At 45.5% G+C, this 25,226-nt stretch overlaps 1 protein-coding gene across 1 annotated transcript; it reads left to right on the forward strand.

The window, feature by feature from the left end:
• Positions 1-10,951: 10,951 nt before the first annotated feature.
• Positions 10,952-19,277, forward strand: LOC149991079 (nuclear RNA export factor 2-like). Its single transcript, XM_090264071.1, is given in 18 exon segments — positions 10,952-11,048; positions 12,047-12,227; positions 12,432-12,585; positions 13,189-13,272; positions 13,381-13,485; positions 13,600-13,680; positions 13,795-13,864; positions 14,011-14,124; positions 14,216-14,322; positions 14,496-14,605; positions 16,440-16,476; positions 17,086-17,141; positions 17,283-17,383; positions 17,516-17,581; positions 17,679-17,802; positions 17,894-17,928; positions 18,510-18,582; positions 19,106-19,277. Coding segments are annotated over 18 exon segments (1,767 nt in total).
• The last annotated feature ends 5,949 nt before the right edge of the window (positions 19,278-25,226 follow it).

Raw genomic sequence — 25,226 nt, forward strand, 5'->3', positions numbered from 1 at the left:
AAAGTGTTATTTGGTATGGTTATTTTTGTTTACTGACATTATGAACTCATGTTTTTTTAACATATTCATGGGCTTCAAATCATCGTTATACAGTTTTGAGCAGAGTGAAGTGATTTGACCTACATTCTGCTGCTGGATTGAAAACAGATGGTAAGGGGGCAGGGATGAAACCTGAGAGACTAGATGGAAGGCAGCATAATCCAGGATATAGATGTTGGTATCTTGGCCAGAGAGGGTAGTAATGTAGGTAGTGAGAAGTGGATAGATTCTGGATACATTTTGGGAGAGGGGCCTAGAGAATATCCTGATCACTGGGATGTGGAGTGTCAGAGATAGAGAGCATTCAGTGTCCTCCAGGTTTTGGGGACTGAGCAAGTGGAATATCTGGCTCAAATGCTATAATAATGTCCAATTTCATTTTTAAGTATATTTTATTGATTATGCTGTTACAGTTCCAATTTTTTCCCTTTGTACCCCTCCGCCCAATACCCAACTTCCCTTCAGCAATCCCCATCCCAATAGTTCATGTCCATGGGCTGTGCATGGAAGTTCTTTGGCTCCACCCTTTACTATACTATTCTTAACATCCCCCTGTCTATTTTGTTCCTACCAATTATGTTTCTTGATCCCTACACCATTTCCCCTTTTCTCCCTTCCTCCTCCCAGCTGAAAACCCTCTAAATGATCCCCAAACCTATGATTCTATTCCCATCCTGGTTGTTTGCTTAGTTTGATTTTGTTTTTTAGAATCAGTTGTTGATCGTTGTGAGTGGTTTTCCTTTTAATCTTCATAGTTTTGATCTTATTTTTCTTAAGTCCCTTTACATGTAATAATGACTTGGTGATGATGTGCTCCTTTAGCTTTACCTTGTCTGGGAAGGACTTTGTCTGCCCTTCCATTCTAAATGATAGCTTTGCTGGATAGAGTAGTCTTGGTTGTAGGTCCTTGCTTTTCATCACTTTGAATAGTTCTTGCCACTCCCTTCTTGACTACAAAGTATGTTTTCAGAAATCAGCTGATAGTCTTATGCAAGTTTCTTTGTAGGTAACTTTCTTCTTTTCTCTTGGTGCTTTTAAAATTCTCTCTTTATCTTCAACCTTTGGTACTTTAATTATGATGTGTCTTGGTGTAGTCCTCTTTGGGTCCAACCTGTTTGGGACTCTCTGTGCTTCCTGGACTTGTATGTTTATTTCCTTCACTAAATTAGAGAAGTTTCCATTCATTATTTTTTCAAATAAGTTTTCAATATCTGCTTCTTCTCCTTCAGACATCCCTATGCTTTGGATGTTGGTACATTTAAAGTTATCCCAGAGGTTCCTAAGCCTCTCCTCATGTTTTTCAATTATTGTTTCTTCTTTCTATCCTGGGTGAATGTTTATTTCTTCTGCTTGGTCCAAATCGTTGATTTGAGGCCCAGCCCCCTTGCCATTACTGTCAGTTTCCTGTATATTTTTCTTTCTTTCACTTTGTATAACCTCCATTTCTTTATGTTGTGGCCATACTCAATCATTTCTCTGGGCATTCTGATCTCCAGTGTTTTGAACTCTGAATCTGGTAGGATGACTATCTCTGTTTCATTTACTTCTTTTTCTGGGTTTTTGTTCTGTTCTTTCATTTGGGTGATATTTCTTTGCCTCGTCAATTTGTCAGCCTCTCTGTGTTTGCTTTTGTGTATTAGGTAGAACTGCTTTAATTCCGTGTATTGGTAGTATGATCTAATGTAGTAGGTACACCGTAGGGTCCAGTGGCACAGTCTCCCCTATTACCGAAGCTGGGTACTCAAGGCATGTACTTTTTGTGGGCTGAGTATACCCTCCTCTTGTAGTTGACCCTTGGATGCTCTTGGAAGATCAATGGGAGGGATTTACCAAGGCCAGTCAGTTGCAAGGATTGGCTGTGACCACTGGCCACCAACCTCCATTTTTTGTGGATGATCAGGTGTCCAGGAGCAGGGTGGAGGTACTCCAACATGGCCTGTAGCTGTCCACTTGGTGCACTAGCCCTGGGGTTTCCCAGGGTAGTGCAGGCCAAGGTCAGCCCCCACCTGTGTTGTGCCTGGGGCACTGTGCCTGAGCTATAAATCAGTCCGAGATGGCTGCTACTTGTGCTGGTCTTGGAGATTCCTAGGCCAAGCCAAGCTGTGAATCTAAGCTGGCTGCTTGCAGTGCCAGGCCTTGAGCTCACTGAGGCCAGCTGTTGCTTATTTGATAGGATTTATGAATTTGTGAAGCATGAAAAGCATGTTGGATGGGCCCATAAGTTGGGTGGGGTGGAGTCTCTGAGGATATCTAAGGCAGGTCAAACAGAGTTAGCCAGGTTGATGGAATCTCAGAGGTGAAACCAGCCTGCCAGCTCTATATGGGGAGGGCCCAGTAAAGAGACAAGGGCCTCTACTCACCCAGAGGCCAGACACTTCAGTTTCTCCCTATATACCACTGGTGCCCCTCAAGCTGCACCCCAGTGTCAGAGCCCAGAGGAAGCAAGTCTGAGCAAGTGAGTTCATGTGTGGGTTCTTTAAGATGAACTGCTTGGGGCTCCAGCAGTTTTTTCACTAACTCAATCCCCACAGGATTTTGCAGCCAGAAGGTGTGGGTATTTATCTTTCTGGAACTGGAACCCTGGGCTGTTGGCCCTGGTGTTGGGGCTGGGACCACTCGCTCCTGAGATATTCCTCCCAAATTTTTTCCAGTATATTTTACTTATGTTGTTATAGTAGTCCCAATTTTTTCCCTTTGCTCCCCTCCACCCGGTACCCCAGCAATCCTACCCCCTTTAGTTCATGTCCTTGGGTCGTGCATAAAAGTTCTTTGGCTTCACCCTTTCCTATATTATTCTAGCTTGTTTGGGACTCTCTGTGCTTCGTGGGCTTGTATGTCCATTTCCTTTGCCAAATTTGGGAAGTTTTCCTCCATTATTTTTTCACATAAGCTTTCAATTTCTTCCTCTTCCTCTTCTCCTTCTGGCACCCCTATTATTCTGATGTTGGCATGTTTAAAGTTGTCCCAGAACTTCCTAAGCTTCTCCTCATATTTTTCAATTATTGTTTCCTCACTCTGTACTGGTTGACTTTTTTTTCTTCCTTATGTTCCAAATCATTGATTTGAGCCCTGGTTTTCTTCCCTTCATGATTGGCTTTGTGTGGATTTTCCTTGATTTCACTTAGAATAGCCTTCACTTTTTTTCTTATGTGTTTGCCATATTCAAGCATATCTGTCAAGCCTGTGAGTATCTTTACCACCAGTGTTTTGAATCTGCGTCTGTTAGGTTGGCTATATCCTCATCTCTTCAGTTGGCTATCTCCTCATCGCTTAGTTCTTTCACTGAAACATTGATCCTCTCCCTCTTTTGAGCCACACTTCTCTGTCTGTTCATCTTGGCAGGCTCCTGTGTTTGTTTGCCTCTGCGTCTTAGGTAGAGCTGTCATACCTGTTATGTTGTAAGGGGTGGAGCCTTAGGTATTCGTCAGTACAGGGCGACCCGTTTCACCATATCGTGGTGCTATATGTGATGAAGGGGTCTGAGAGGGAACAATGCCATTTTCTCAGCACTCAGCCCCCCCTCCAGGCACTTCTCCCACTTCCGTATGGGACTGGTGTGCCTCTAGCTGTTGCCCTGGCCATTGTTCCCAGAGTGGGTGAGTCTGTGGATGTTCTAGGATTGTGGGGGCCCTTTAAACAAGCGGACTCTACTGAGAGACTGGCAGTTTCTTCTTCCACCCCAATCCCCACTGGTTTTCACAGTCAGAAGCAATGAGGCTTTATTTTCCCTGGTGCTGGAACCATGAGCTCTGTGGTCTAGTCTGGTGCTGGGAACGCTCCCCAGGTGTTCCTACTTTTTGAAGGGTGTGGCTGTGCTTTCCGAGGGCCTGCCACTGCTGCTGCTGCTGCCTCCAGCACAGGGTCCTCTCTGCCCTGGCTCAGCCCCACTTACCTGTCTAGATGAGTATTTCTTTTTTATATCTTTGTTTGTTGGACTTCCATTCAGCTCGATTTTCTGGAACTTCCGATTGTCTCTAGTTTTGAGGTAGTTTCACTCCCTCCTAGTTGTGGAGGGAGACACACGTGTCTTTCTAGGCCTCCATCTTGGCTTGGAGTCCCTCCCAAATTTTTATTCACCACACATGGATGTGGGACCAGCCCATTCCGTGTCTGCGCCCCACCTACACATCTCAATGGACGTGATGACTTTAATTCCATAGTTGTCAGAGTTCCATTCATCTCAACTTCTGATGGTTCTGGCTGATGGTTATTCTCTATTTTGTTGTAATTATTATGTGGCTGTGCAAAAAGGCAAGCCATGTCTGCCTACACGACCATCTTAAGTTTTTCTCATGTTCATTTTCACTTCCAGCACCACACATATGGACAGCCTCAAAGGCTGTGAGTTATAGGATTATCCTGATAGTAGCCATACAGTAACAGGAATGAGTCCCCAAGGCATTAATCTGAGGCCTGGTTATCATCATTACGTTGCTGATGGATCAGCAATGTTTGAAATTTTACTCAAGAGTGACCCTGAGGCAATATGGAATGATTAATGTACAAAATGTGCAACACAAGAACCTAGAGAACCTTAAATATGAGACCCCAAAGGAAGCTTGTTTCTAACAGTCTATTTCCTATAATATTCCTGTCCCCTCAAACTACTAGTGTTGTTGTCTGCTGGTGCACCATTTCAGTTGAATGTGGTAAAGATAAAATACCCTAAGTGAATCCACATATGGGAGAGAGAACTGAGACTACTTTGTTTCTCTAGATGCCAAAAAAACAAAAACAAAAACAAAAAATCCCTGCCAAATCCTTCGACAGGGAGAATTAACATATGTTGGCAGAATGTTTGCGGGGGAAGGAGTGGACAGCAACACAATTCCTAGGAGGGCAATATTACCAAGGCACTTTATGAGCATACTGTGGCTACAATCTCCACATCTACTACTAGGGTAGATGGCAGAGCAAAAAATTTAAGAGATGAGAGGCATAACATAATGATAAAAGAATTAATCAACCAGAGGGACATAATGATCCTAAGGGTGTATGCAACAAACAACACAGCCAAAAAGTACATGAAGGAAAAACTGATGGTCGTCGTCGGCAGCCGTCCGTCTCGAGAGACGATGGCGTAGCTTCTTGAGAGTCTATCTGCACCGCCGAGAATGGCTGTGCAGTCCGACTCGGGAGTGACAATCCCTGCCGCACTTGTTACAGGTGAAGGCAGATGGCTGTTGTTGCTGCTGTTGACGCTGCTTCCGCCTCGATCTTTTCTGGACCGCCTCCTCGTTGCGCGCAGCCTCTGCGCGTGACGTACCTTGCCTGACCGCGAGCCTCCAGGCTAGGCGGTCATCTGCTTGAACTTCCCATGTGTTGAGATTGATGGAGCATTGTGTCATGTCCTTTTTGCAGATGTCTTTAAACCGCAGTTTTGGGCGCCCTGTCATCCTCTGACCTTCTGCTAGCTCGCCGTAGAAGAGGTCTTTGGGGATACGGCCTGCATCCATTCTTTTGACATGGCTGAGCCACCTGAGGCGTCTCTCACTAAGAACTGCATGCAAACTGCTCATGTTAGCTCGCTTCAGCACCTCGGTGTTGGGGACCTTATCCTGCCAGGTGACATGCAGGACGCGTCGCAGGCACCTCATGTGGAAGCTGTTGAGTTTCCTTTCGTGCCTTGTGTAGGTGGTCCACGTCTCGCTGCCATAGAGGAGAGTGCTGAGTACGCAGGCTTGGTAGATACGCAGTCTGGTTTTCTCAGTGAGGCTGGAATTGTTCCACGCTCACCGGTTCAGTTTGGCCATAACTGTGGCTGCCCTGGCGATTCTCCGGTTGACCTCCAAGTCGACTGACAGAGAACTCGAGATGGTGGACCCGAGGTAAGTGAAATCGTTGACAACCTCCAGGGTGTATCCGTCGATGGTGATGCATGGGGGAGTCCCCGTGCCTTGAGCCATAACGTTCGTCTTCGTCAGGCTGATGGCTAGTCCGAACTCCTTGCATGCGTGGGAAAGGCAAGTGACTAACTGCTGGAGTCCCTCTTCAGAGTGTGATGTCAAGGCTGCGTCGTCGGCGAAGAGCACCTCACGGATGAGCACCTCTTTGACTTTGGTCTTGGCTCGTAGACGGGCCAGGTTGTGGAGCTTGCCATCGGATCTGGTGTGAATGAAGACACCCTCGCTGCAGTCCTTAAAGGCGTATTGGAGGAGCATGGAGAAGAAGATTCTGAACAGCGTAGGCGCGAGGACGCAGCCCTGCTTTACTCCGCTGCTGACTGGGAAGGCCTCAGAGGTTGCGCCGTTGTAGGACACCGTGCTGTGCATGTTGTCGTGAAAGGACATGACCACAGCAAGCAGATGTGGTGGACAGCCAATCTTCCGTAGCAAGCTGAAGAGTCCGCTTCGACTGACCAGATCAAACGCCTTCGTGAGGTCCATAAAGGCGAGGTAGAGAGGTTTATGCTGCTCGTGACACTTCTCCTGCAGCTGGCGTAGGGAGAAGATCATGTCCACTGTTGATCGGCCAGCTCTGAAGCCACACTGGGACTCTGGGTAGACGCGGGAAGCAAGGGTCTGCAGGCGGGCAAGAGCGACCCGGGCGAATACTTTGCCGACGACGCTGAGGAGAGAGATGCCCCGGTAGTTGTTGCAGTCGCTGCGGTCTCCTTTGTTCTTGTACATGGTGATAATGTTGGCGTCTCTCATATCCTGGGGGATGTAACCCTCCTTCCAGCAGAGACAGAGTAGATGGTGGAGCGGCTGTAGCAGGACTGGTTTCCCGCTCTTTAGGATTTCTGGAGGGATTCTGTCACTTCCTGGTGCTTTCCCGCAAGCGAGGCGGTCGATGGCTTTGCCGAGCTCTGCCGCAGTAGGTGGGGTGTCTAGCTCCTCCATGACTGGTAGGTCTGGGATGGAGTTAAGAGCACTGTCTGTTACGGTGTTCCTCGTTGCGTACAGCTCGAGGTAGTGCTCGGTCCACCGCCGCATTTGCTGTTCCTGGTCAGTGATGACCTCACCTGTCTTGGACTTAAGGGGGGCGATCTTGGAGGGGATTGGGCCTGTTGCCTTCTTGATACCCTCATACATTCTTCGTGCGTTGCCTATATCGGCGGCTTCCTGGATGGTTCTGCACAGGTTTAGCCAATAGGTGTTGGCACAGTGGCGGGCGGTCTTCTGGACTTTGTTCCTGGCAGCCCGTAGAGCTTGAAGTGTACTGGGAGTGGGCGTGGCCTTCTAAGCCAGTAGGGCCTTCCTCTTAGCCTCGATCACGGGTTCCATTTCTTCCCAGTGAGCCTCGTACCAGTCAGCATTCTTCCGCTCTTTCTTCCCGTAAGCAATAATGGCGGAGTTGTATATGGCGTCGCGGAGACGTGACCAATTGGATTCGATAATGTCATCTGCCACCATTCCCTCGCCGAGTGCATCTTCCATCCTGTTGATGAATTGCTGGGTCTTAACTGGGTTGCTGGCACAACTGGTGTTGATGCGTGGGCGACCCTTCATCTTGGAGTGGTGCAACCTCTTCGACGTTATGCGCACCTTGCTTACCACGAGGGCATGGTCCGTGTCGCAGTCTGCACTGTGGTAGCTGCGGGTGAGGAGGGTGCTGCCAATATCTGTTCTTCTGGTGATGACGAGGTCAAGCTGGTGCCAGTGGCGGGAGCGGGGGTGCCTCCATGACACCTGGTGGATCTCTTTGCACTTGAAGAATGTGTTTGTCATGCACAGGCCGTGGTGACACGAAAGCTCAAGCAGCCGCTGACCATTCTCATTGATCTTTCCTCTCCCAAAGTTTCCGAGGCAGGTGGGCCAGGCCATGTGGTCGGCTCCTACTCTTGCGTTGAAGTCTCCAAGGAGATAAAGAGCGTTACTTCTGGGGATCTTGGATAACGCTTCGTCCAGTGCATGGTAGAACTGTTCTTTCTCTTCGGTGGTGGCGCAGAGGGTTGGGGCGTACGCGCTAAGAATGCTGACTGGGCCGAAAGTTGTTGACAATTGGAGGGTAAGTAATCTCTCTGTGCCTCCTGTGGGTGGCTCTATGGAGTTAACAAGCGTGTTCTTCACAGCGAACCCAACACCGTGCTGTCTTGGTTGGTCCGGAGACTTCCCTTGCCAGTAGAAAGTGTAGTTGGTTTCTCTGATAGTTCCGTTGTTGGCCAACCGGGTCTCCTGTAGAGCCGCAATGTCGATGTTTAGTCGTGCCAGTTCCCTGTCGATGATGGCGGTTTTCCTGGCATCATTGATCCACGGAAGGTCTGCAGTAAGTCCGGGACACATGGTCCTGATGTTCCAGCTAGTGAGGCGAAGAGCTGGAGGCTTCTTTCTTGTTCTTTGCTTCGAATTGCCTGGTGCAAGTGTTTTGTGGCCCACTTTTTGAGAGACGCCTCTCTGATCCCCACGCACCCAGTGGGGCAGGCGAGCCATGGCGAGACGGCACCTAATTGGCTGGGGGCTGCCCAGCTTGAGGTGGGCGGTAGCTGTCCAGTGAGGTGCGATGACCTCTCCCACCGTCAGAGGAGACCCCTGGCGCTCGTTTCCTTCGCCAATCGGATGAGCTTATAACCGGTATCTGTCTCCTCCCGTGTTGAGTCGACATCTTGCGATGACGCTGGAGTGTCCTCTCCAGTGAAGCTACAAAGCCTGGGCAGGGTGATATGGAGGGCCAGCTGTTGCCCATGCAGCAGACCCCCCCTCTCTTCGCAGCTGAAGGGTCCAAGGGAAAGACGGAGTCAATACAGCTTGGCTTCAGGTGCGCCGCAGGAGTTGCCAGTGTTGACTACAACGTCAAACCGCCTTAGGGACTCCGGCTCCGGATTTTCTGTCGGGGTTTACTCCCTTAGCCTTTCCCCTGAAGAGGTATGCCGCAAGGCAGCGGAGGTTTTTTGGAATCAGAGTTTTCCTTCTCTGATGTGCCCTGACTGGAAGATCGAACCAGCGACACTTAGCTCGCAGGCCGACGCTCAATCCACTGAGCCAAACCAGCCAGGGGGAAATGATGTCTGTCTACAGCAGCAATAATTACACAGAATATATAGCAGATAACAAGATAATCATCACACTAACATAGAAAGCATGAAGTTCTAAGAATTCACCTGTCAAAAATTCCCTAACATCTTTGTGAAAAACTATCAATGACATAAAGGAAAAATTTTAAATATGGAGAGAGATACACAATATTCACGGGTGGACTGGTTTAACCTTATATCAGTTCTTTCCAATGCAATCCACAATTTCAATGCAATTCCATATAAATCTCAGCAAGACATCCAGAGACATCTGACAAGCTGATTCTAAGATATGTACACAAGAATAGAGGTTCACTAAAAGCTATGAAGATTATGAAAAAACAAGGAAAGACTAAAGGATGAAAGTCTTATCCAACCAGATCTTTAAACATATTAAAATGTCAGAAAAATTAAAAACTGTAAGATGTGTGCAATTACAGCTAACCAGAGACTAATACAGAACTGAGGGTCTGGAAACAGACCTGTCCTTGTGAGGGGGCTCAGTACCTCACGGAGGTGCCTTCAGAGACCAGTGAGAAAGTACAGATTATTCAATAGATGGACCTGGGAAAACTGACCGACGGTATGAGAATAAGAAAGCTAAATTATTCCTTACAATACAAATGTATTAAAGGCCTAAATGTGAGAGGAAAATGATCGAGGTCTGAGAAGGAAGTACAGAATATTTTTATGCCCTTAATTTGAGAAGGTATTTCTTAAGTAAGATACTAAAAGTAAAAAAGCACATGGTGACAAATGAATGGATAAAGTCACATCAAAATTAAGGGTTTCTATTCAATAAAAGATGGCACAAAGTTAAGAAGACCTTGGAGAAGACACTGACTCACCTCAAACTGTTAAAGATACAACATAAACTGGAAGAGGAACTTCTGCAAACCAAGATGAAAAAGGTGAAAGATCCAGAAGACGAACGGCCAGGACAGAAATGGGAAATTCAAAGGAGCAAGGTGGGTGGCTGAGGAGATGCTCAACACTCCCAGTGGGAAGAGAGACATAAACTAAAACCATGAGACACCAGTTAGAAACGTGGGGAGCTGACCTCACACGCTGCTGGTCAGCGCAGCTGGTGGGACTGCTGGGCACGCCCAATGGCACTGTGTGACGTTCCACTGTGCACAAGCCCTGGGGCAAGGCCTCCAATGAGCGGCCTCTATGGGACTTCAAGGCTGCCCTGGGAAGGGAGTGGGAGGAAATTCATGTTTCCATCACAAGGGAACATCATGACGTGGTTGTGACTGTGATGTATTAGTAGGCCACGGGCTGTGTATGATGGCCTCAGGGAAAGGGTACCACCAAACACGGGTGAATGAAGATGCAGAATGGGATCTGAAGCACAACACGATTTCTGTAAGCTAACAACACACACATGAACATCCCAAATGACACCACTGTGTATTTTTCAAGGACGCAGACACACACACTCACAGAAAGTATTCAGAAAGTGGACACAAAGGGCACGTCCTAAGTAAACACATCACGTAGGCGCCTGTGAGGGGTGGGAATGGGCCCCGTGTCCTCGAGGTTCGCTGAGAAGACCCATTAGAGAACGTCAAGACAAAGGCTTACAGACACCTGACAAGATGTTGCGCACGCGTGTGCCAGTTCTGGCAGTGGTTGGGAGGGTGGCAGTTGGGAGCCCATTCCCAGAGGGCCACAGAGATCTCTGAAGGGGAGGATACTTTTATTTTACAGGCCTTTCCACCACGGAACTTTTTGCTATTTGCCCACGTTGCTTTCTTCAAGGAAATGTTTGTTCAAAGGTAAAGAACTGCTGGAACTGAGGTCAGCATCTGCAGAAATGGAATTTTCTTTTTTCTTTTTTTTTTTAAAGGTTTTTTTTTTAATGAATCACTTTGATTAAATAAGTAGTTGGCCATATAGTCTTATGTTACCCCAAACTCTTCTATTTATTAAACACTAACCTTGTTGCCACTCACCATGCTAGACACAGGGAAGAGTGCAGGCATGCTCCTGCCTTCGAGGCGAGGTTGGGGCCTTCAACACCCCCTCTCAGCAAGTGACAGAATTACTAGAGGTAAAATCGATGAGGACAGAAGAGATACAAATAACACACTAAACTAAGAGGATCTACCTGAGAAATAGAACCCTCCACCCAACAGCAGCTGAGTACAATATTTCACAAGTGTATATGTAACATTCATCAAGATAAGCCATCTCCTGGGCCACTAAACAAACCTCCACAAGTTTAAAAAGAATTGAAATTACATAGAGTATGTTCTCTGACCATAAAAGGATCAAATTAGAAATCTATAATAGAAAGAGAAAAGAAGAATCTGTAGAGATTGTGAAATGGTAGTTGAAACACCATTCTAGTTTGTCATTCAGATCCATGTTATAGAAGAGCTCAGGTTAGAAAGAGTTGTCTGCTGAACTCAGAAGCATTTCAGATTGGGCAAAGAGAAAGCACACTCTGGATACTTCAAATAGAGTATTGTTTGGAGCAAGGCTGGAGGGAGGGAGTCAGTTTAGGAGGCTGTTACCTCTATTCCACCTGACATTAAAGCTTGTACTACACCATCAAAGGAAGCACAGCTTGCTGAGTATTAGTGGAATTGCTTGGTGGCTGATTGGGTTTGGGAAGCATGAGAGAGATTGCTTCCTGTGTATTGATGGGGTAGTTAGAGAGCCCTGAGAAAAGCAAGATTCACATGCCTTTATGATGTATGGCTGACATCCATTTTAACCCATGGATACTTACACCTCTGTTCTTTATAAATTCTGCTCCATGTTTTAAAAGTTTCAACAGTTTCCTCCTTCTTGTCCCCTCTTCCCTCCTTCTCTTTGTCTTGCTCCTCCTTCATCCTACACGATTTGTCTCCTGCTAACATCATCTGTCAGATAAGACTCTACTATCTGGACAGGCAGAGGAGTTTCTTTTCTGGGGTTTGAGGGACTGTCCCTTAGGGCATGTTGGCACTTTGCTTACCCTACCATGGTGATAGCCTAAGAAATGGTACATGGTAAGTGGGCACGGATGTGTCTCCAAACTTGCATTTTTGTTCCTTGTTTCAGAAGACAATGATGGTGTTAGCTCACCTCAAGGAAGACAAAAAGGTTGGAGTCATTTTCGAGGTAATTTTGGCAAGAAGAACATGCATTATCAGCATGGTGGATATGAGCTTCAGCCATCACACCTCCAGAAGGATGATGGAAATGTGCAGATGAGGGATGTCCAGAAGCACCAAGTAAGACAGTAAGTGACCAAGCAGCCTGGTTTTCATGTAGCAGCCCATGGGACCATACAACTTGTTCACTTTCCATGTTCTTTTTCTCTTCACACTGGAAAACTGAAGAGTGCTAGAGTTAAATCATGGTTCACCAACTGTAGTCCTGGTGTCAGAGAAACAAGAGTGTGTACTTTCTTAGCATTTATGGACAGTCCCCTTCTTCTCCACAGCACTCCATATACTGTGGGACATGATAAGAGGAGAGTGAAATGGCATAATGAAGACCAGAACCATGTTGCTCTGTGGAGTAATAGAAAATATCTCAAGAGAGAAATGGCGGAAGACACACAAGATGGAACCCAGTTTACTTGGTTCAAGATCACAGTGAGTGTCCTGAAAACAATGTATGGAGTAGGCAGGAGAGAAAGGTCGGTGGGCTTCCATTGGTCTCATGTAGAGACACTCAGTACTTTGCTGGGAACAGTTTACAATCTGTCCTTTTTATGACTAGTAGTTAACATTCTTACTCATCTAAAGGCAAATTCAGAGAAGCAATATAAGGAAACAGGCTGACTATGGAAAATGGAGGAGGCTTTGTAAAAGCAAAAGTGGAACTACTGCCAAGGAAATGGAGCAAGTTCACACTGGATGTCTCAGTGTGGTTCAAGCTGACTGTGGGAGATGGGGGCTCGAGTCTCTGAAAAGCATCTCAGAGGGGCAAGTGTCCTAGATAGTACCTCCTGGAACTTTATAAAAGGAGGAAAATCTAACATTTTAAGTTGATTGTGGGGAGGACAGCTTTGAATGGCAAGATAATGGATATAAGAATGCCGAATTTGGGACAAACAAGAAGTCATGCTAGTGATCCCTTCTTCAAAAGCCCTTTAAAGCTGAGTAGAAGTTTGGAAAAACACTGTGTTGGGGTCTCTTCTCCAGCCTTATTCCATGTTGTTCCTTCTGTCATTGTGCCCTTCTTTTGACCTTTAGGTTCTCTGTGGAAAAAACTATGACAAGACATGGCTATTGAATTCAATCCAGAGCCATTGCAGTGTCCCCTTCACTCCAGTGGATGTAAGAAAGGATGGTGAAACCAGATGAGGGGTACAGGGAAGGAGACAGACCTGGCTCAGCTGAGGCCATAGGTCTCTGACACTGTTGTTGTTGCTTCAATCCCTGTAGTTCTACTGTATTCAACACTGGGCCCGATTCTTTGTCCGGGATGCCAGCACTGCCTCTGCATTGATGGATGTCAGCTACAAGATTTGTGATGAGGATAACAAAAAGGTGTTTATTGAGGGCATTATATATACTTAGTCCTGAGGCAGGAGAACAGGCAGAGCTTGTCAGCTTCTTTGGAACTAGAGTTCCTGGTGCTTACCCCTCCTGTCCTTCCTGCAGATACCTATCTTTGTTGATACTTCTGCTGTACCTTACTCTGTGCGGGATAAGTAGGAGCCAGAAAAAATGGAACAGCTAAAGGTAATGCAGTCTCAAGGGTACATGTGTACCCCAGACCCACCTGTACCTCCTCCAGCCCCCAATTTCCCTGTAACCACCACAACCTCAGAACTCAGTCTCCATCTCCCTCTGCAGCTGACCATGAGCAAACAATATGATGTCTCTCAGAAAGCTCTTGATCTCCAGAGTCTATGCTATGACCCAGGTATAACTGACAATAGTAATTCTGGGGCAGGTGAGGGAATAGGGTTTTGGCTCAAGGGAGACTTAGGGATGATAACATAGGGAAGGGGTGGTTCTGGTCCTGGGCCCATCTCAACCTTCTTATTCCCTGCTCTTGACTTCCTGAAGACTTGGTGGGCCATGATATTGATATAATCCTGAATCACAGAAGCTGCATGACTGCTACCCTGGAGGTCATCAAAATGAATTTCCCTGAGGTGAGGCCTTAGGTCTAGTTCTGGTGTTATGGTTGGGGGTGGAACAGATTGGATGCAGGGCTGATTTGTCTCCTAGGTCCCACATAGTAACTGTCACTCTAACTTCTTTTCCAAAGCTTTGTCCTTGAACTTGCACAGCAACAGACTGTTTCAGTTGGATGGCCTTTCTGACATTGTTCACATAGCCCCGAAAATCAAGATCCTTAACCTGTCCAAAAATGAGGTGAGAGAGAGACAGATGAAAGTTGGGTTGAGAGTGGTGGGTGGTGGTTATCAGAGTGATGATGGTGGGCAGGCAAAGGAACCTGAGGGGAAAGGAAGTGGCAGTGGGAGCAAGGGCTTGGATGTCCTTCCTTACCTGGGACTATTTTTTAACTTCCTCCCCATATTTTTCAGATAAACTCCACCTGGGAGTTGGGGAAGATCAAAGGCCTGAAGCTCAAAGAGCTGTGGCTAGAAGGGTACCCCTTGTGTGACACTTTCCCAGACCAATCCACCTACGTAAGGTCAGTGTGAAGTCCTGTAACACTTCCTGGGGACCTTTGACCCCTGGGAGCCCAACCACAGAACATACCTCACCACAGAAGGTGGCAGCCCTGGTCCTCTGAGAGGACACAAGCCCCACCTTCTCTTTTCTGTGTCCCTCGCCTGTGCTTATAGTTCCCTATCTTTCCTCTGATATGCTCACCTGTTCTCCTGGCCTGGGGTCTGCTTCCCAACTCTGCATCTGGTTTTCTCTAGCATGCCCACCCATGAGTGTGCTCTAGGATGTGAGGCTTCCGCTTCTCACCAGGACCAGGAATTTTGAATCTCAAGGCAGATACTGTGACGTGGACTGGGAAACATCCTCCACCCAAGAGTCAGGCTGAGACAGGCCTTTCTGCTTCTGAGATGATCAGAGTATCCCTATCCTATTCTGGGAAGAACCTTCTTTCCCCTCCTTCAAAAGGGTCCACCCTCAAATCCCAGGATGACATGGGGACATTCCTACCCCATGCCAAGGGCCCATGCCTCAGGTGGCTATGATCATGACATCAGTTCCTTTAGTGCAGTGCCGGGCAATGGGACACCTTTGGGAGAATACAGAGTTCCCTGAGTTGGGGTCAGAAGTGAGCCAGGGTCAGTGAGCAGAGGGCCTCCTGAGACAGCAGTGAAAGCCAAGGGTCAGAGGGGATTGAGGAGATATAAAGACAATCCTCTCAGGGGCACTGCCCCTACCTCTACACATCACATCACCTGCCTGGTCCTTCAGAGGAGCCCTGGGTAGCCAGACACAGGAAGGATTCCTCAGGCAAGGACTCAACCAAGACCAGCACAGGTGCACAGACACCATGAAGAAAGAAGGTGGTGAACATAAAAGAGATTACAGACCCCCAGCCCTATGCTGAGCTGGGGCCTGACCTTTATTCTTTCTGGGGAAGGTCTCCTGACCCCGTGGCTGCTGTATTTCCAACTCTTAGTTCAGACTGAGCTTCCACAGTTGACAAAGGCTCAATCAGCATCCCACAGCCCTTAGGCCACCAAGTGCATGATTTCCACTTCCACGTGGAGACCCAGAGCCAGCCAGGGACAGATGAAGGAAAGGGCTGCAGCAGAAGAGTCATTTTCCCTTTCTTCTTTCTCCTTATCTGACCCTTATCCCTCACTGCCAGAGCAGAGCATCTTTCCCTTTGCTTATTTCCTCTTTCTCCTTTGCCCCTACACCTCTAAGTCTTCCCAATCTCTGCTCCCATCTTCACTCCCTTTCTGTCTTCTTCCCATGCCTTTCCCTTCCTGCCTCCTGATCCCTCCTCACTCACTCACCTCCCTGCCCCAGAATCCTGGGCCATGCCTGGGGCAGGCCCAGGTCCTGGCAGGATGCTGGACCCCTAGTGAGGCACCAGATCATTGGGCTCCCACCCCACTCCAACTTTTCTGGAGCCTTCACTGGGGACCAGAAAGAAGAAAGGGAGGCAGAGAAGGAGAAGAAGCCCTGGAGTCTGGAATCCAAATGCTATGTCTTGTGGCACTGGAGAAGGGAATCAGGGCCCATTAGATGGGAGCTAACCAGCAGAATGGAGAGGGAGAGAGAGGGGGAGGGAGGAAGCAAGGGAAGTAATATGAATGTGCAGGTATGGAGAGAGATGAGGAGACTGTCCATTTCTGAGATTCCATATGGCAGATGGTCACCACTCAGCAAGCAAGTAGACCCAGAGCCCTTGAAATCAGAGGCTGAGGAGGGCAAAGGGGGCTGCTGGGTGGGCAGAACACCTGACTCTGTTCATGCCATGAGTGTTGTAAATAAATGGAAGCATTGCAACCCAAACTATCAACCACTTTCTGTTTTTTTGATTTTGACAGTGACATCAGGAAATGTTTCCCCAAGTTGTTACGTTTGGTAAGTGCCTTCATTCTTCTTTGTCTCTCCTAACATTGACGACCTCAAACCTGCTCCCAAGCACTTTGAGTCTTGCTTAAATTACATGTTTGCCTCAGACCCTTGTCCATTTTGGGAGATTTGGACTTCTGAAAAAGACATGAATATGATCTCTGCAAAAATGCACACACACACACACACACACACACACACAGAACAGAAGGCAGGGAAGGAAGGAGGGAAGAAGAGGAAGAGAGAGAAACACACAAACATACGCACACACAAAAATATGAATATAAGAGTAGAGACTTTCAGGGCCTCATGATGCAGACCCCCATTGTAATCTTGCCCATGGAATTTTCAGGGCCCTTTCACCCCTGACCTTTGTCCTTCATTCTCTTGTGAGCAAATCCATTCCCCTAATCATTCAAGACACTACCCTGGTCTACACAGCTAACTTTCTCTTTCCTTCTCCAGGACGACTAGGATTTATTCCCACCAATTACCGCTCACATTGACAGATGCTGCTTAATAAAGCCCTACAAGGTGAGGGATAAAGATCAACATTTGGGGTATTTATTGCAAAGCAGGCTTTATCAGCCACATTGCCTCAAATGTCTTTGATTCCAGGGCAACTGTAAAGAATCTGAGGTTGTGAAGAGTCTAGTGCTGAAATTCCTGCAGCAGTAAGTAACCCTAGGACCACCAGGAATGGGGAGGACAGGGACAGACTGGGCTGCCCAAGCACAGGTCTGCTCATGAGAGTTTTCAAGTTCCATTTGAGGTCTAGACCATGGAGATACACTGTCTTCATTGTCCCCTCACAGATATTACTTGATCTATGATTCTGGGGACAGACAGCATCTCCTCAGTGCTTATCATGATGAGGCCTGCTTCTCCCTCACCATTCCCTTCAACCCCAAAGATCCAAACCCATGAGTATCACAGCTCAGACTCTGCTCCTGGGGCACATGACTCCCCAGCAGAAACAGGACTGCTCATGGGAATACCCACATTGGCCAGACCTCCACATGCTGTTTTTTCATTTTTGTTTTTTTTTCTCTTAGAAGCAGCTTGTTTGATTACTTCAAAAATAACAGGAATATGAAGAACCTCAAGGATCCCAGTGCGTGTGGGATGGTGAAAATTGGTCAGGGAAAGGGGGCATGAAGGGGTCAGTCATAAGGCCCAGGGTGTGAAGTTTGCTGTCCTCCCCTGCACAGACCTGCGCTTTCAGCTACTGAAACATACAAAACATGACATCGCGTGCGCACTCTGTGCATTGCCCAAAACTCAGCATGACCTCAGCTCCTTCATCTTGGACATGTGGTTCCAGTCGGTGAGAATTGCTTCCTCCCTCATGCTAACCCAGAAAGATGCAGGTGGGTGGGAGGTGTAGATGGTGATAGAGCACCTTCACTCTTCTCATTCGGGAAACCCTGATCTTCTGTGTCAATGGGATGTTCAGAGAAGGTGAGTGTGTGTACAGTCCCCATCCAGATGCCCCACTTGTGCCTCCTGCTGGCTGGGATGTCTCAGAACTCTCCCAACTTCCCAGATCCCTCCCCTTTTTTCCTATTCCCTCTGTGTTCTCCTGCCTCCACTCTGCCCCCAACCCATCCTGGTCTGACCTGCATCCATGCCTGTCAGCCCTGCACAGCTGGGGTGTTAAGGACACAGGTGTGGGATTTTATGGCTGTCATCCCAGATCCTTACTCTGAGAACTTAGGCTGGTTATACATAACTCTCATTTCCTCTTTTGCAAAATGGGGCTATAATACCCACCTCTTGTGTAACTGCAAAAAATGAATCAAATGATCTTGTGAAGTGGTTGTCCCAGGACATAGCAGGGTGCATGTCAGTGGGAGGCCACTGCTCCTATTGTTGGCCTCCCCATTCCTGACACCCTGACTCCCTTCAAACAGCTGTCCCCTTGGGCATGTATGGAGTCCAACCCTAACTGGGCAACATAGTGTGAGCATGTGAAGCATTGTGACTCTAAGGGGGTGTTGTTGTTGTTGTTGTTGTTTTTGTTGTTGTTATTCTTGTTGAAGTGGAAGGAAGGTCTCAGGGTTCTGTGCGTGCCTTCACCCGGACTTTCATCACTACCCATGCCAGCAGTTCCAGGTGAGTACTGTGCTCTGGGTGGGAACAGGCAGCCCAGCAGAGGCTCAGGGGTGTGGGAATGTCAGTGAAGATCCTTGGGATTTTCTCAATGTTGTGGGAAGCTAACAGGTAGATCCAAAGAACAGTCCAGCATAGGGGTTAAGAGTGTGGGATCTAGAGTTAGAACACTGGGCTCTCTTTGTGACCCCAATACTCACTATATTTATACTTTCATGAAATCATGTGACCTCTCTGTGGCACTATGTGTTCCTCTGAAAATGGGATTAGACTGTCCTCTCCCTTGGTCCATTTTACAGAGTAAATGCAATGGGGTTAAACGTACAGTCTAGTGAAGTTGGTAGGCATTTTCTCCAATGGTGAGTTCAGTGGGAGTGGCAGAGCTACCAGGCAAGGTATCTGGTGGGTAGGCATAGTCAGGCTATGGAAGAATCTGCTTACTGAGGAGCCATGGAAGCAGGATCATTGTTGAGGGTGTGGGGTGACTGTCCATCCGTCAGTTGTCTGAAGTCCCATTTTTCTCCAGTCTGTGTGTCGTGAATGAGGAGCTATTTGTGAGGGACGCCATCCCCATGAAGACTCAGAGTGCACTGTCCACCCACGTGCCCATACCCTACTGCAGTTCTAAGCCCACCCTCTCTCAGGAGCAGGAGGAAATGATGCAGGTTTCCTTCAGCCTGTCTCAGATGAGCCTCTAGTGGTCTTAGAAGTGAGTGCTGGATCTGCATGGGGATAGGAGAGAGCTGGGAGGAGCAGAGGATTGCATGGTGGGAACTTGCAGGTAATGATTTTAGATCTGTTTATTTTTTAACAAAAGTTTACATGTGAAAAATATCTTCATTTTATCCTAATACATTTAAATACATCATAAAATCCTGTTTTACCTACTGTATATACTGTTTTGAAACTGCTTTTGTTTATTAATTATTAACACCAGCACAGTTTCCTCTCAGTATTTGTTAAGCTACCTTGTTCCTACTAAGATCTGTATATTAAATGATTGAGTTCCAGTAGGCCGTAAGCTATTATTATTGATAGATATTTGCCTGTTCGCTACTTTTCCAGCATTACATGCAGTGCCACCTGGTCATTCTGGGGCATACAGCTTGGTAAATATGGAGGCTTTCTCGTATTAGCTTAGATTTAGCACTAACATTGTCTCCACTTTGGTACTAATGGAAGTCATCTTTCTTTCCCAACCCCAGTACTTAAAATTATTTACTCATGAAAAAGCAAAGTCTAAGAATTCAGTGGTAAAAGGAAACGGGTCTCCAGGGTTTCAGCAAGGCTAAGTGGAAAGAAGTCAGGTGGCCTGAGACTGAATCTCAGCATGCCTGACTCTACTGTCTTTCCAATGTTATCTTTTGACTTCCTGCAGATAAACAGCAAGATCCCAGATGAGGCCTCCTGCAGTGACCTAGGATCTTGTAAACAAAGCCCAGGAAAGGAGCCTGCAGGTGTTCGCATTTTCATCTTCATCATATTTGTTATATCTCTCCTCCAACCTGAGGCCGTATCCATGACTAAGGTTGGAGCCCAACTGACCAGGAAGCCAAAGTTTACCTTGATGCCTGCCAGTTGGTCTACATTTTCCCCACTCCAGATCCTTGTTTATTTTCATATTAAAGTTACATTGCACATTGTACGTTTTCTGTCTTGGATTGCTCTTCCTCTGTTCCAACCATGAGCCAACTGGGCCAGGACCAGAAGGTCCAGTCTCCCCCTTCATCCATGGTAGTCTCTAGCATTAATATCTGGCCTGCACAGTGCTTGAAAATTATAGACTAGGTACTCCATTCTTGGACTGCCTTAAAATCCATGCTTTGCTCCCTATATCCAGGTAACCTTCTCTTCACCACTTTACAGTAACTCACAAGCTGTGACACTCACTTCTATAAACAAACTTAACATCTTTATCAAGTAGAGTGCCATGTGTTTATTGTAGTATTTATGGATTTATTTTTCTATATTTTTTCATTATCATTTATCCCCCTTATAATCATTTAAGAACCATGCTAACCATTTAATTAGCTTCTCATCTTATTTTTAAAGTGTCACTGACAGTTTTTGAGCATTGCATACCTAACTCTATTTTTCCCACAGGTGTTATGTTGTTTTAACTTTATTTTGAAATATTGATTCACCAGAAGTTTCAAAAATTGTGCAGGGAGATCATGTATACCCCCTACTCACCTTCTGCCAGGAATAACACCTTGCATCACTATAGGACAATATCAAACGAGGAAATGGCCCTTGGCACAATCCACAGAGCTTACTGAGATTTTACCAGTTTTACATGCACTCGTTTCAATGCACTTTTATCATCTATGTAAGGTATGTAACTGTCACCACAGCAGGATACAAAACTGTTCCATCATCACAAGTTTTTCTCATGCTACTATCTATACAAAGCATAGTTTTTCCCTGGTCCCACATTCCCAACCCCTTCTAATTTTAAAAATGTCATATAAATGGAATCCTCTAGTGTGCCACATTTGGGGATGGATTTCTTTGACTCGGCATAACTCCCCAGAGAGCCATCCATGTTTAATGTATCGATAGTCTGTTCCTTTCATTAATGAGTAGTATGCCATGGAATGAATGTACCATGGTTTATTTGAAGAACTCTGGGCTGTTTTCACTTTTTAACTATTATAAATAAAACTAGAAAAGGGAACCCTAGTGCATTGTTGGTGGGAATGCAGACTGGTGCAGCCACTATGGAAAACAGTATGGAATTTCCTCAAAAAACTAAAACTGGAGTTGCCTTTTGAACAAGTGATTCCATCCCTAGGACTATACCCGAAAAATCCGGAAACCCCAATTCAAAAGAACTTATGCACCCCTATGTTCATAGCAGCACTATTTACAATAGCCAAGTGCTGGAGACAGCCTAAGTGCCCATCTGTAGATGAGTGGATCAAAGAACTGGTACATTTACACAATGAAATACTGTGCAGCAGAAAGCAAAAAGGAACTCCTACCATTTGTGATAACATGGATGGAACTAGAGAGAATTATGTTTAGCAAAATAAGCCAGGCAATGAAAGAAAAATAATATATGATATCACCTATTATAGGAAACTAATGAAAAACACACAAAAAAAATGAGCAAAATTGAATCAGAGGCATGTAAACAAGGAACAGACTGTTTATTTTTAAGTATATTTTATTGATTATATTTTTACAATAGTTCCAATTTTATCCCCTTTGCTCCTCTCTGCCCAGCATCACCCCTCCCGCAGCAATCACACACACCCTTAGTCCATGCCCATGGGTCGTACATACAAGTTCTCTGGGTTCACCCTTTTCTATATTCTCCTCCTTCTTCTTTTTTTTTAAATAAATAATTAATTATTTAATTGCTCTAACAATAAAAAATAATAATCCCCCCCCCTCTCAGACTTAAGACCCTTTATAATCTTATAAAGGACAATGGGAGAAGGTCTCAACCTCCTCTAGCTGCTTGAAGCCGGACATAGTCGTCTTCCTACCTACCCTTGGGTTCAGAAATCCCTAATAAGAGTCAGGGTGTGTAGAGGAGGGTGGCCTTCCCAAATGGGGAAGGATCGTGCAGACTCCAGATCAGTTGGCTGTCCCTGGACAACAGCATGCTTGGTTTAACAGGCTGGTATCCTTGTTGTATTCTGGGGGCAACAGATTTGGCAACAGGGTTAAAAGACATCATTCAATCCATAACCACTGGATGACAAAATGCAGGGATTAATTTTTCAATATACCACATTAGGGGGAAAAAGGGGCTTCTTTGGAAGAAGGTGAGCCAGGCACATCTTACCTGCCCAAAACTCTTTTGCCCATTATACTTAGTTTGGGCTGAAGAAAATATTTTAGGTTTCCTCCCTCTCAGAACTCGGGCCCTTTCTGTCCAAGACATTAGGATAGAAAAGAGAAACCAGTTTTAAAGTTAAGCCCACAGACCAGCCCATTCTTCACTAACACAGCCACTTAGTTCAGCCAAACCATTGAGTCTCAGGAGGCAGTGATGCAGACAGGATTAAGTGATGCCTATACGTACAATCACTCAGGAAATGTGATCATAGGTTTATGCACTTTGAAAACAGAAAACACGTGTTAATATATGCAACATAACCCACAAACCAGTCTCTAAATCTGTAAGACTGTCTTATTGGAAAGACATCCAGTTTTAAGGCATTTGACATTCTTCTTGCCTACAAATTAAACATCTTTGATGATGCCACAGACATAGTTTAACTTTCAAATGAAAACAAACTTTAAATAAAAAGAAACTTTAAAGACTGTTATCTGCACTACTTTATAGTCTTCCACTGAGCATTGTGATTTTCCTTGAATCGTGGTTTTTCTCCTTAAGATTACCTTCCTTGTCATTAAAGGGACTGCATTAGGTCCATTTTTAATTTATCCTGTTCATTTGCATAAACACAACTAAAGCAGCAAATGATCACTTCTGATCTTTAGTTCTGCTTTGCTGGAACTTACACAAGGAACCTTTATGGTGACCTTCAGTCTGCCCTTCAGGGCACAGAAGCTGAGCCACATACTTGGCATTCAGCCTTGCCTGTACACACTTGTCTTTTCCAAGTCCTTCAGGTTTCCCATTGTGCCTTAAAGTCCCTTCTAGCCATCTTTCAGGAAAACAACCTTCGTTCCTTCCCTGGAAAGATTGCTGTGGACCGCACAACCAACCAAGGTACCAGGCTTTTTTTCTTGTGGGATTTTATTACATTCGAAAGTCAATCCTAGTTCCTCAGGGATTTTTGGTAACAACTAGAGCCCAAGCATGTCTCCTTTAGGCATGATATTCCAGTCAAAGTCTTGGTCAACAGAACCTCTATTAACAACTGGTCTTATTAGTTTTATGCAAAGAACCTTATGTCTTTACTTACTTCTTCAGAATGCCAAATTCTGTAGGGATCAGGTAAGGAGAAAAATATACAGTGTGAAGGAAAATCCTTGTCCTTCTAATATTCACTAAAACTGCATTTCCATTCTCTATATTTACTTTTTTCCCCCACTAAAATTTTTTTTGTTTGTTTTTCCATTACAGTTGTCCCATTTTTTTCCCTATTGCTTCCCCGCACCCTGCCCACGCCTTCTCCCACAGTCTGTCCCCACTCAGTTTTCCATGCCTGTGGGTCAGTTACACATGTTCTTTGGCTAGACCCTTCCCCTCCTTACCCCCTTCTCTTGCTCCCCCCTCCGCCTTGCTACTGTTAGTCTATTCCTTGTTTACATACCTCTGGTTCAATTTTGCTCATTTGTTTGGGCTGTTCACTAGTCTCCTGTAATAGGTGATAGGATAAGGTATTTTTCTTTCATTGCCTGGCTTATTTTGCTAAGCGTAATTCACTCTAGTTCTATTCATGTTGTTACAAATGGTAGAAGTTCTTTCTTTCTTTCTGCTACATAGTACTCCATTGTGTAAGTGTACCACAGTTATTTGATCCACTCATCTACAAATGTGCACTTATATTGTTTCCAGCACTTGGCTATTGTGCTGCTATGAACATAAGGGTGCATAGGTTCTTTTGAATTAGTGTTTCAGGATTTTTTGGATATACTCCTAACAATGAAATTGCTGGTTCAAAAGGCAGTTTCATTTTTAGTTTTTTGAGGAAATTCCAAACTGTTTTCCATAGTGGCTTCAGCAGTCTGCATTTGCACTAACAGTCCACCAGGGTTCCCATTTCTCTGCATCCTCGCCAGCAATTGTTGTTTGTTGATTTGTTGATGATGGCCATTTGACTGGTATAAAATGGTATCTCATTGTGGTTTTTATTTGCATCTCTCTGATGGCTAGTGATGTTAAGCATTCTTTCATATGTCTATGGACCCTCTGCATGTCTTCTTTGGAGAAGTTTGGTTTAGGACCTTTCTCATTTTTTAATTGGGTTGTCTGTCTTCTTGATGTTGAGTCATATAAGTTCTTTATATATTTTGGAGACCAATCCCTTGTCTGAAGTATCATTGGCAAATATAGTTTCCTATACAGTTGTTTCCCTTTTCATCTTGCTGATGTTTTCTTTTGCTGAGCAGAAACTCTTTAGTTTCATATAGTCCCATTTGTTTATTCTTTCCTGTATTTCCCTTGACCAAGGAGATATGTCAGTCAAAATGTTGCTATGTGGGATATCTGAAATTTTCCTATGTTTTCCTCTAGGACTTTTATGGTGCCACAGCTTACATTTAAGTCTTTTATCCATCTTGAGTTTATTCTGGTTTATGGTGTAAGTTGGTGGTCTAGTTTCATTTTTTGCATGTCCCCGTTCAGTTCTCGCAACACCATCTGTTGAAGAGGCACTTTTCACTCAATTTTATATTCCTGCTCCTTTTGCCAAATATTAATTGAACATATAGTCCTGGGTTTATTTCTGGGCTCTCTATTCTGTTTCATTGATCTATATATCTGTTCTAATGCTAGTACCAGACTGTTTTGATTACACTGGTTTTGTAGTATACTTTGATATCAGGTGTTGTAATTCCTTCTACTTCGTTATTCTTTCTGAAGACTGCTGAGGCTCTTTGGGGTCCTTTTTGGTTTTATATAACATTTTAAATAAGGCTCCACCCCTTACATAGTAACAGGAGCAAAGGCTCTACCTAAGACACAGAGGCAAACACATGCAGGCGACTTCCAGCCAACACGA

This window comes from Furipterus horrens, unplaced genomic scaffold (assembly GCF_987537825.1).
Source record: "Furipterus horrens unplaced genomic scaffold, mFurHor1.1.pri manual_scaffold_17, whole genome shotgun sequence".
Classification (NCBI taxonomy): Eukaryota; Metazoa; Chordata; class Mammalia; order Chiroptera; family Furipteridae; genus Furipterus; species Furipterus horrens.